We start from the raw sequence: 12,692 nt of genomic DNA, 5'->3' as shown, positions 1-12,692 counted from the left end.
AAAGAAAAGTGACTGAGAGCTAGTAAATCCCTTTACTCAGCATTTCATATCTGTCGTCCTCCTGATGCCTCACTTCTGAGGGCTGCACCCACCTTCCAAGGATCTCCTATTTTATGTTCCATCCTCTAAAAACCAAATTAAATCAACTGCTTCAATTATTTTAATTCATCTATAATAATAAAAGCATAATATGCTAATTATACCAGACAGCCAAACAACCTTCCCAAAGAAGCAGGGGCTGCAAGGGCCAAGCCCATTGCACAAATTTCGTGCATCAGGCCTCTAGTTTTTAAATTAAACCAATCTTGTTGCATGGTGAAATCTAAAAATTAGTATTCATTTATGCCTTGGGGTAAGTAAAAAAAAAAAAATGAGTCTTTGATAGAAATATAGCATGAAAACATTGAGTTTCCAGAAAGTGAGTTTGATGCCACATCTCCCTTTCAACAAGAGGACACATTAGGAAGCACGAGGGGTAACAAAGCCAGGTATGTCTTTCCCATCGTTTTTCCAGGGCCATGCCTCTCATTCCGCCAACAGTAAGCAGACAAAAAGGTCACAAAGCTCAAGGTGCAGGTGGCAAAAGACTGGCTGCTCTTAGCACAGCCAGGAGGCTAGAACAAACCGACTCATGGCTTTAGGCCACAAGAGGGAGCCAAGCTTCCTTAGAATATTGCAGGGCTGGGCAAGTATTAAGAGTCCTAACTGCTGGATTTGGGTTTTCTTGGTCTAGGGTTAACCCATGACCTCCCTTTAAAAGGGACTTTTAGACTCTACAGATCATACGTCCCAGTCTATGTTATTAATCAGTCAAAATAAAACCCAAGGAAGGGCTCAGCTCCCTCCCTGGGCCACCTCGAGTAGAGATGCCGGAAACATACAGGGCTCTAAACTACACGTAAGCAGCAAACTACGCTGACCTCTGAGCTCTCACTGCCACACACTTTGGATGACCTCTGTTCCTACAGGTGATGCCTATATTCCACTTATTGACACCTATGTTTGTTAATTTACGTCTTTGAGTAGCACACAGCATGGGTCTCCATGATTTACATCGTTTGACAACCAGCTCAGAAACTGAGCAGCCTTTTCAGAGGGCCTCTGGGTGTCCTATTCCTACACCTCACTGCCGTGGAGGGGCATGTGCACTTTCCTCTATCAGTCAAGGTGCACCCTTCCCACCATAAATCTGTAGTTTACAGCTCCTCAGTCAATAAATTCTTTCAGTCGCTCATTTGTGCTGCCCTTGTCCTGACTCTAACTAGGATCAGATCATAGCACAAGCTCAGCATAAAACAAAAACCTTAGATTCTCTGGTTAGCACTTAACTTTAATCACACATCAGTGTTCATGCCTGCGATAGACATCAGGCTTCCCCCGGGTGCTTCTGCTCTGAAAGACACACAACTGCCAAGTCCATGGTGGCTGGGGCCAGCCAACCGCTTACCTTCATTTACTAAATTCCATATTCATCAGGTAGCATCATCCCGTAAACATTAACTGCTGTATGTAGATCACCCTAATGGACTGTGGGAAGCCACAGGAGGAACAGAAAACATAAATCTGATCTTCACAGCGAATGCAGTCCAACAGGAGGAAGGCGCAGGCATTAATTAAGATCTACCCTACACCAAGACTGTGACAGCCACTTTACTTATATTACCCCGAATTAATAAATCATCAAAACTATTTCATCACTTACTATGCTCATTTTACATATTTAAAAACTAAGGCTGGAAGATGCTTTATTGCTTCTCCAAAGGCTCATTACTCCTGAAATGGATACGTGTGAAATTCAGCGGAGGTCTTTCTGAGTCGTTACCTCCTCACAAGAAAGGATGCAAGTCAGCTCTGTATAAGAGGCTCCCCAGCCCCACTTCATCCGGTGGATCTGACAGGTACATGGATCATCTCCTCAAACTAAAGGTATACAGTTTAGAAAGTGGAATTTTAGCCACTGGATAGCAAGAAGGAGTTACAATAATCACTTCCTGACCACAGATTCAGTGCATCTTTAGTGAGGCTAATACTTGGAGGGTTTTAATTTTTCTATCAACCTAAGGATATAGTGTCTAGCCCACTAGTTTAGTGTATATTCTACTAGAGATCATTAGAAAAAGTGAATGTGGATTGGGGAGAGAAAAGAGAAGAACAGCAAATAGCAGAAGGGTCAATATTTTTTAACTGAAGCCATGAACAAGTGAAAGGAGGCTTAGGTGGGCTTTTCCAGATTTGAGGACTGTATTTCTTCATGTGCTAGTGACCCAAAGGTGTGCACGTAAGCTTCAACGAAGCTACCCATGGCTGAAGCTGTGACTCCACACTAACTCCATGGCGACAAGCTGGGAGCAAGGTCCAACAGGACGAGCAAAGAAGATAGTGTTTTTTCCACCTTAAACTCCCCACCTGTCCTTATCCCTGTCAGTCTTGCATATGTTGACAATTCTGAGTGAAAGAAGGTGAGCAGATTAAATCTTTCAATTCAATTCTAGTAATCAAACCACCATCTCTGCAGGGGGAGCAGTTTATAGCATCATTATAATTTACACCCTGTTGTGAATACAGACAAGAAGAGGAGGCATTGATAGGTGGTTGTGAGCATGAGAACCCAATTCTTAGAATGAAAGCAGGCAAGGCCTTCCATCAGTTCCCACACACCAGACACAGAGAAGAGAAAACTGTCTCTTACTCTGCATAGTACCTGTGACAAAGCAAAATGATCTCAGGTGCTTCCCATTAAAGGTGGATTTATCTAGCAGACAATAATATAAAATGGAAAGGATCCCCATTATTGTTATGTAAGATATAAACCATGTATTTCCCTACTTTAATGTGTTATCTAAATTCATCTGTTTCAGAATATAGAAGAATGTCTTTTCAAAGATAGTCATGGCCTCTCAGTTTCAAAATGCCATTTCCTATGGAGACTTTTAGGATTTTATATGCTGTGCTTGGGGGGCAGTGAGATAGGGGTAAGGATGGAATTCCTGATGTTCTACTACATAAGCAATTATCCACTGTGACACCATATCCAGGGACCCCATCATTTCCTCTTCACAACAACTCCTATGAGCAAGGTAGCCTTTCCAAAATATGTCTAAAAGGAACAAAAATATATATCTATGTATCAAAATAATTTTAAAAATGTGCTGCACATGTAGAGTTCATCCATCAGCAATGTTTCAGGCTATTTCTCTTTCTCGTATCTCTAATTATAACTCTGGGAATGCCTCAAAAATAAAGCCACGAATGATAAAACCTGACCCGATTCAAATCCCTCTGGAAGGTGTTCTGGCTTCACTTGACAAGTACCAGCCTGCCGAGCACTGTTGTCCTTGTCCGCCTGTCACAGACCAGACGGGAGGTGCGTAGGCCATGTACAACAGCTGCCTTCTGATGTACTCGGAATGGCTGATGGGCACAAACCTTATCCTGACTGAATGATGTCTGCCTGAGAATGACAGCCATATGAAGATCATTTCTATAGTCACTATTAGATAATAAAAAATGTCATGCTTTCTTATCTTCTGCTGCTATTAAACAAAAACGTGAACAAAAGGAACATACTAAAGTTATAATACAGTGGCTGAGGAAAAGATCAGTGAGGAGAAAAGAGTCATTATCTCTAGCTTTCCACATTCATTTTCCTGGTTTCTTGTTTTCCCCTCAAATCCTCCAACAGATAAAGATATAGATTAGATATAGAAATAGACATAGACACAGATAGATATAGATAAAGATATGGATATGGATATGAATATACATACAGATATAGAACCTAGGAAAGTATGCACAATTGAGATTTCTGCTAGTGCATTTCTTTAGGGTAGAGAATTCAAATGAGAACAATCCAGATCACATGCAAAGGTCAGCAATGCTTAATGCATTAGCCTGTGCCCTCCAGCCTCCATGGAATGTTAAACCACATCCAGTTTGTGCCAGTCAGTGGCTGGCAGAGCCCACGGCACCACCACGAGACAGTCCAAGATTGAGCACATCTCAGACCTCATGCTCACAGTCAGTAGGAATGACAAGATTGCTTCCTGCTATCATAACATGCTTGGACTCCTGGAAGGCACAGAATCACTTCCCTAGAGGACAAACTCCATTCTCTATTTGTCCCAAGAGGGATTACAGGCAGGTGGCCCTGGCAGGTTTTAGCACGACCTTAAAAATCAAAAATCTCTCTGCTCTGGGGAAGCATTTATAAAATAACAAACTCCCAGACCTGAATGATAATCATGGTACTTACACTCTCTCCTGTCTGCAATTACGTAGTGCTTAAAGTGAGTCATTTGGCCTCAGTATGGGCCCTATAAAACAGTCTAATGCTTATCCATCCCAGCCTGCCGCTAAACTCCCTAAACTCCGCAGGAGGCTGTGGTGACACTCAGGTGAGAAGTTCTGCTCTCCCTACGCTCTCTTTGAAAAATGTGTTATTTAGGGCACAAAACACACATGCCTGTTTTTGGTGCTCTAAAACTGCCCTTAGCACACCCTCCTTTTCTCACACACTGCAGCCTATTTTCCCACTCTCTCCAGAGGGAATGCACTAGTGCAAAGAGGCATCCCAGACCCCACCCTCATCCCCCACCTCAGCTCAATGATCAGCTCTCAAGGCTAATTGTTCCCACTGGCCAACGTGGTGCACACAAGCAAAGGACTTCTCTGCTGACCTAGGCATAAGCCTTCGCTTGATTCAAACTTACTTAGGCTCGTGGAGGACATCCTGAAGGAAGCCTAGTGTTTGAGGAACTCTCAACTGAGGAGTCAGAAATCCAGGTCCTTACTGCTGGCATGGCCATCATGAAATCACTCTGGGGTTTCAGTGAAATGGCTTTACTTTTCTACACTTTCGTTTGGCATTTTATGAAGTGTTGTGTTCTTCCTGAGCCTAAATGTTGATGCAAATGTGGGCAGTTAATTCTTTTCCTAGGGTTTCCAAAACAAATTACCACAAACTGGGTGATGTAAAGCAATAGAAACTTACTCTCTCATAGTTCTGGCAGCTAGAAATCCAAAACCAAGCTGTCAGGAGAGCCCCGCTCCCTCTGAATGCCCCAGGGAAGGACGGTTGCCATCCCTCTCCTAGCCTATAGCAGATTTCAGCACTCACTGCATCCCTTGGCTTGTGGAGGTATCACTGCAATGTCTGTCTCTGTCTACACATGGCCTCCTCTGTGCGTGTCTGTCTGTCCAAACTTCCCTCTTTGTGTAAGGACATCTGTCCTTGGATTAGAAACTACCCTAATCACATATGACCTCATTTTAACTTGACTGCATCTGCAAAACCCTATTTCCAGATATGGTCACATTCACAAGTACCAGGGGTTCGCACTGGACATAGCACTTTGAATGACAAAAGTCAGCCCACAGTGGGTGATGTCTAATGAATAATGGACCAGCATAGATTGTCAGGAGTTGACTTCTACAATAAGGGTATAGGGGCCAACGAGGAAAAAGTTTGACAGATGGAGGAGGGGTCAGAATGTTGTGAGTGTCCCGACTGAGCTCCATGAACCAGTTCTGAGTTATGTAGAAAGCGAAGGCTGAAATAAACATTAAAAGAATAGTTTTTCACGAAGTTTTTTGTGAAAATTTGGACTCAAGTGACAAAAATTACAGCATAGAATTATTAGGAGAAAACACACACACACACACACACACACACACACACACTCACACACTGTCTGAATTTCTGTAGAGACTCTATGGCCCAAAACAAAGGGCATAAAAACATCTATTACATCTGAGCATAGCATTGCTTCTACCTTCTTGCTGTGACATCAGCACCTCATGTTCCCTGGAGGGGGTTGCTTCCTCCCACTTTGTCTGTGAGGCTTGGATGGAGCTGGCCCTTTGGTGGACCTGGCTTCTAATCAGAGTGACAGGGTCAGGGAAGAGCACCTGACACAGAGTAGCTAATGGGAGTCAGCTCCAGGACTCTGCCTGGAATTATTAGAAAAGACATTTATGTTTTACTTACTATAAAAAGGAAATTATCTTCGATTTTTTTTGATGTTGAGAATATTAAGATCTACTCTCAGCGACTTTTAAATACACAATATAGTATTTATTGTTTCCTGTAGTCACAATGCTAAGCATGAGATCCTCAGAATGCAGTCATTTTATAATTGAAAGTTTGTGTCCTTTGACCATCATCTCCTCTTTCCCCACTCCCAGCTGTTATTCTACTCTCAGTTTCTATGAATTCAGGTGTGTTTTGTAAAAGACTTCATATATGAGTGTGATCAAACAGTATTTGTCTTTGTCTATCTAACATTTTACTGTGCACAATGCTCTCAACATTCATCCATGTTATCACAAATGGCAGGATTACCTTCTTTTTATTTCTAAATAAGATCCCTTTGTGGGTGAATGTGTATGTATGTATTTATATGTGTGTATATAGATTTACATTATATTTTATTTAATCATTCTTCTGTCAACAAATGTTGTTTCTATGTCTTGACTATTATGAATAATGCTGCAATGAATATGGGGAAGTACAGTGAGAGAGCAGATCTTAAAAGTTCTTACCACAGACACACACTTACACACACACACATACATACACACACACACATACACACAAAAGGCAATGATGTGAAATGATGGATGTGTTAACCAACCTTATTGTGGTAATCATTTGTCAATATATATGCACATTAAATCATTATGTTGTATACCTTAAAATTACACAATGTTATATGTCAATTAAATCTCAATAACACTGAAAAAATTGACCATTAAAAATATATTAAGATACCATCCTTTTTAAGACACTATGTTGGTTTTATTACAAGGCTTTGGAAAATGTACTTATACATTTGTACTTCCACACAAAATGTTGTTATAGATTTTATGATACAATTAGATCTAGAAACTTAAAATATATATGTATTATATATATTAATATATTTTCTCCTGCATCCCCACACTGGGATCAAGCCCGCAACCCAGGCATGTGCCCTTGACCAGAATGAAACCCAGGATCCTTCAGTCCACAAGCTGACTCTCTATCCACTGAGCCAAACCAGCTAGGACTAAAAATATTTTTTTAAAAATATTTAAGAATCAAGAAAACAAAAAAATTTAGCCTCACTCTCCAATTTGCAATTTGTAGACCATGTTGATGCCATCTTATATCTGAAAGTTTAAATGGAATTGAGAGACTTTCACAGTCTGCCCTACTGAAATCATAAGTAGAGTTTTATGTTACTTGAACATAGATTATTAGGATAAGATAGTGTTGCCTAGTTTTAAATCAAATGTCAAATGAAGAAACTAATGATGGAAGGTTATGTTGCCTTCACATAAACAGAAAATAAGTAATTTATCACTGACATGATTTAGAACAACACCAAAACTAGAATTTTTTAATGAATTATAAGAAATAGATGTTTCAAATCAGAATGCTTTAAATAGTTATGACAATTGGTTGATGTCCGTTATTCTTAAGATGAATAATCACTAAAATGTGTATGGTAACAGTAAATCTGCTGATACCAATGACACACAACAAAAGCTTAGCAGTTTAAAAAAAATAAGACTTTTCTTTATCCCATGGAGAGGGCCTGCCTTAAACTGAACCTAATACAGACAAAGATAGAACCAAAATACGGAGAGAGAGAAGATTTTAAGGGCAAAGAGAAAAGAATAGAAGAGTATAGAAACAGAAGTTCATAAAGATAAAGAGAAGAATGAGGAAGACTGAGACATAAAACCTTATGGACACTTTTGGACACAGCCCTATATTCCCTTTTATTTTTTATTATATATGCTAATAAATGCCTCCCTTTGGCTTAAGTCATTTTAAATTGTGTTTCTGACACCTATAAGCAAAAATGTCCCAAGTCCTTCTGATTGAGCCCACCTCCCCCGCAGAAAAGTGTCCCAAATAAAGTAAGCCCCACGTGGACTGGTGTAGGTTCTACAACTTGAAAAACAAAGGAAGGCAAGACTCAATACATCAAAGTCCCACCAGCATGGACAGCCACTGCCACAGAGGCCAGGGGAGCCTAAGTCCAATTATGTCATTTTCTAAATACTGACCTTCAAACTGAGTGGCACAGGTGGGACATGAGAGGGCTGGTTCTAATAACACACAAGTCACCCTGGGAAAGCTCATATGCAATTCCAAGAGACTTACGTGGTCCAATTATGCATATGTGGACCTCAGACCACGGATTGTGGGTCTTAGTATTCATGAGAAATTATTTGTCTCCATCAGCTGGCAAGGTTTGGGGATACTCTGGTTACATATAGAATGAGGAAGTAGCACCAGCCCCCACCACTCCAGGTTCCATTGAAATCCAGATTTCTATTGTTTGATAACAAAATTAAAGTTAGATTCTTCTCCTTGACTTACACTCAATATACACCCGCCTCTTTTGCCTTAGAACAAGAGTCAGAATAAAGGAAAGCCAGGGGACATGGTGAGTGAGCCTGGCTGGGCACATAATGTGCATCTGTGGGTCTGTTGAAATGTGGGTCTTCAAACAGACCTGAGTTTCGGCTGAGAGCACCGGCTTGAAAACATCAAACACTTGCCCTCATATTCTTTCTTTGCATGTGGACACTGGAATTAGTGCTTAGGAAATGTGACCTCACTTCTGGGCTGTCCTTTGATATCATTCGTCTTAATAAAGGGAATATTTCCTTTTAGCCCTGTCATGTAATGGGACATAATATCAATGCAATTGGAAGAGCCAGTGAAAGAGAAGTTAAGATGTTCACAGCAAATGAAAGAGAGCAAGACTGCCAAGGACTACCAAATTAAACAAGTACATAAAGTTTTAAGATTTCACTTTAAGGCTGAGCACAACTGAAAGTATCAACGTGCATAAATGCCCTTCATGAAAATATGAAAAATAACATCAAATTCAGCATGTGGAAATCTGAAAACAGATATGTAAAAACAATTTTCCCTGATGTGTCTACAGAAATCATGTCTAATTTCCTCAGTATCCCGTTACACATATAAAACATCAAGTTATATGATTTTTTGAGTAATAGCCCTTCACTAGCTATGAGCCTAATCTGAAGATCAATCAAGGTCAGAGTTTCTGTTCCATAGACATATCCTGAATGCTGTCAGAGCTGAACTGGTTATCTAAATTTTACAAACAAACATTGTCTTATGCAGGCTTAATTGGCCACTGAGCTTCAGAGAAAATGTGTGTGCACCGGAAGTCACTGAAACACACACACAGACAGCCACTCACCTTTTCTCCCCTGGAGATCATAGCAGTTTTCATGGATGCACAGACCCCAGGCTGACCAGGAGGACACCACACAGTCTGTAGAGCAAGGAACGCTGCAGAGCTGAGAGGCTGCAGGGGCAGGCCCCAAGCATAGTGTTTTGTCCACAGGTCTAAAGACTAAAGGACAGAAAAAGAAAAAATAATGCACCACGTCACATTCTCTGGATATCCCTAGAATCGCTCCCGTCTTTGTGTGCTTCCTTGCCCCATATCAGCTTCATGGTTAGACGGGTAAATGCAAAGAAAATATAAAACACTCTCTAATATGTACAGCTCAGCTGCACAGTATTAGCATTTGCAGTAAGAAAAAAAAACAAAAACAACAAAAAAGGGTATTCAACAAGGGCATGCACTTGAGTTTCCTGCCTCACAGAGTATTGCCTGGGAGTCAAGAGAGGACCAAGACTATAGATACAATACCTAGAATTATGATTTTAAAAATTAAATGGCTTTGTGAAGTTTCAAGATGAGTCCATCTCAAAGATATAAATGACTGGGTTGCTGTGAAAAAAAAATCAAAATTGAACTCCTGAGGTGGGGTGTTTAGCATAACCAATCTACTGCTGTTACTCCCCTGCGGTGGAGCTCTCCAAGACAGTAGAAAAATGATTCTTAAAGTAAGAAGAATAATCAGGATCTGTGATTGCAGAATTAGCCCTGAAAGTCAGTTTCATTAGTGAGGCTACCCAGAGGCACAGGATGTCTAAGGAGCGACAGGGACTGAAAACTAGGAGCCTGTGAGCTCTTCCTGTGTGGCCTTGCACCCAGAAAACGCCCAGAATGGGTCCCCATCCTGGCACCATGAAAACACACAGAGGAAAGAGAAGGTGAGATATTGATCCTTGTGGAGATTGAAACATAAAAGTAACTAGTACAGCAATACCTTAAAATGCATGAAAAAGAACACCGATGCATAACCACACTTCACAGAAGGGCCCCAGGCTAAGGTGGTTTGGAAGCATTTCAGAGTTTGTGAGCAAATGACTTAAGTTCGGAAGGTTTTATCTTATGGATGGGCTTACACTATTGTCTAAATATTTCCTTTGTTGTTTCCATCCAGCTAAGCAGATTAGAATCACTTCAAAGACAGAGACTGGCATGAGGGTGGTGACTCAAGCCATCTACTTTGTCTCCTCACACTATGTGCGATGTGAATTGAATTGGATAAAGGTGGCACTAAATCACTGCTCTGACCAGCAGAACTTTGAGCATAATCCAAAACAATAACAAAATAAAATTTTTAAAAATACTGTCATAAAGAAGTTGTAACCCATGAGGGAAAAAGGGGTTTCTAATGAACAATGGGACAGCCTGAGGTGATTATGAGGGTGAATGAGAAAAGTAAAAGGTTGCAAAGAAAAATAATAACATTTTGTTTGAAATTAATTCTTTTACAGTTTACCAAAAGGATTTGACCTGACTTAAATAAATGGCAGGGCAAAGCAAGATTAGAAATATAAATGTCAAGGGCACAAGCCAGTGGAGGAGACAGGTAAAAGAAGAGAGAACAGCCCTAGCCAGTTTGGCTCAGTGGATAGAGTGTTGGCCTGTGGACTGAGGGGTCCCAGATTCGATTCTGATCAGGGGCACATGCCCAGGTTGCAGGCACTATCCCCAGTAGAGGCAGCCGATCAATGATTCATTCTCATCATCTCTCTCTCTCTCTCTCTCTCTCTCTCTCTCTCTCTCTCTCTCTTCTCCTTTCCTCTCTGAAATCAATAAAAATATATTTTTAAAAAAGAAGAGAGAACAGGTGTGGGTGGAAAGCAAAAGGGAAGGTGACAAGAGTTGATGATCAAACAGAGACAGTGCTGGTGATGATAACAGTGGGAAGGGAGGTTGGTGTTACCAGGATTGAAGATGAACATCTGACACTGATGGATTGTGGGTAATAAAGAACCAGCAAGATGCGGGGTGGGGAAGCGGGGGTGGGGGGGTGGTTTCTTTCCTAGGAGGAGCAATGGCTGACACACAGGACAGCCATTCACTGAGCACCCACGCTCAATCAGGTGCTGTTGAATGGTGTCTGCTTTCAAAGAGCTCTAAGTCAAGATGCCTAAGGCAAGTAGCGTATTAGCAAACTTGATGGAAAGAGGTGCTTCAGAGCATCAGGTAAGCAGAAAGCCCGTATCCAGAGGTCCTAAGGCGAAGAAGGCTTGTGTCCGGGCCCAGGCTTATTACAATGTGTTCTCACAAACTCAATTTTAGTTCTAAAAACAAAAATTTGATAATGAAGGACAAGGAATCAGGGCGTGCAAACTGATTAAATTAATCTTAGTTAAAAAGACATTTCTAGTGCACGGCAGGCACCAGTTATAAATGTATCAATCACGTTAAGCTGCATAACTGCTTTGATATATATTATTATTAGTCCTAGTTTAAAAATGAGGAAATTACGACAGAAATATTTACTCTCTTTCCCACATTTCCAGTTGGTGAGCAGAAGAGCTGGGATTTGGACCCAGGGGTCTGTCTCTTAACCACGGCACCAAGTAGCCTCTTCATTGATTATTCAGCCTACATTGTTCAGTGCCTCCATGTGTTAACATGGTGTCAGGTGCTCAAACCAGAATAGTTAGTGAAACAGCTCTATATTGTCTGTGTCAGCAAGGCTCCAGGTTGGCAGTGCAATTGGAAAGAGACTGGGGAACTCGTTTTTAAACTGTGTTTGTTTTTACAGATATTAAGCTTCTGTGGCTTATTTTTTGGGGACTGTTGAGGATTATTGGGAGGTGTGGGGTTAAGTTCCCTGAGGTCCCCTTTGATAAATACGTGGGGCTAATGGTACTGCTAAGATTTGAAAGTAGGAGAGAGGGGCATGGTGCTCTGGAGAAGAACAAGGCGGGCCTTCCCCGGGGACTATTAAGTGGAATAATGGTAGGCACAGGGGTGGGATTGAGGCCATTTGTCAGAGCACTTCTGCCTCTGCAGCACCCGCAGCTCTGACAGACAGGGGATCTTTATCCATATCAATAAATTCTTCCAGTCTCAGGCGACATGTCTCAGACGCTTCATTTAAACACTGAATCAATGTGCTTGGGTCAACCTATCTCTCTCTCAAAACCCCTGGGCTACATTTGTTCTACAAATAAATCAAGAGGAAGTCACAAAGCACTTACCAGCTTCAGACCACTTAGGTAGTCATCTCCCCAAGAAAAGTGAACACAGGATATGTCTACACCTATTGACTGTTAGCGCTAGAAGGGAGTTTTTGAGCTAATTTAGTTTAATTCACCAATTTTACTGAAAAATGAGCTCCAAAGACATCAAATGCTTCCAAAGCAAACTGAGAGCAGAGGAAGCCTAAATCTTATCCCAGGTGGTTGATTCTCCTTTCCTGGAATGATGGCATCAGGCAGCACATATGAGGTCATTTATACCAAGAACATTTGCTTAGGAGTCACAGTGACCATGACTGGAGCAGCC

The 12,692-nt window shown here is 41.2% G+C and overlaps 1 protein-coding gene across 1 annotated transcript in view; it reads right to left on the bottom strand.

Moving 5' to 3' along the window:
• Positions 1-12,692, bottom strand: part of LOC107182191 (thrombospondin type-1 domain-containing protein 7B-like) — a gene marked incomplete at its 5' end in the record, with an annotated part of 306,117 nt that overhangs the window by 250,637 nt on the left and 42,788 nt on the right. The window contains one exon of the mRNA XM_015560290.1: positions 9,228-9,383. Coding sequence (XP_015415776.1) covers positions 9,228-9,383 — 156 coding nt within the window. The remainder of the gene's footprint in view (positions 1-9,227; positions 9,384-12,692) is intronic.

Source organism: Myotis davidii, unplaced genomic scaffold, assembly GCF_000327345.1.
Source record: "Myotis davidii unplaced genomic scaffold, ASM32734v1 scaffold275, whole genome shotgun sequence".
NCBI lineage: Eukaryota > Metazoa > Chordata > Mammalia > Chiroptera > Vespertilionidae > Myotis > Myotis davidii.
Note: the sequence above shows the minus strand (reverse complement) of the source record. Positions and strands in the feature narration are given on the sequence as shown.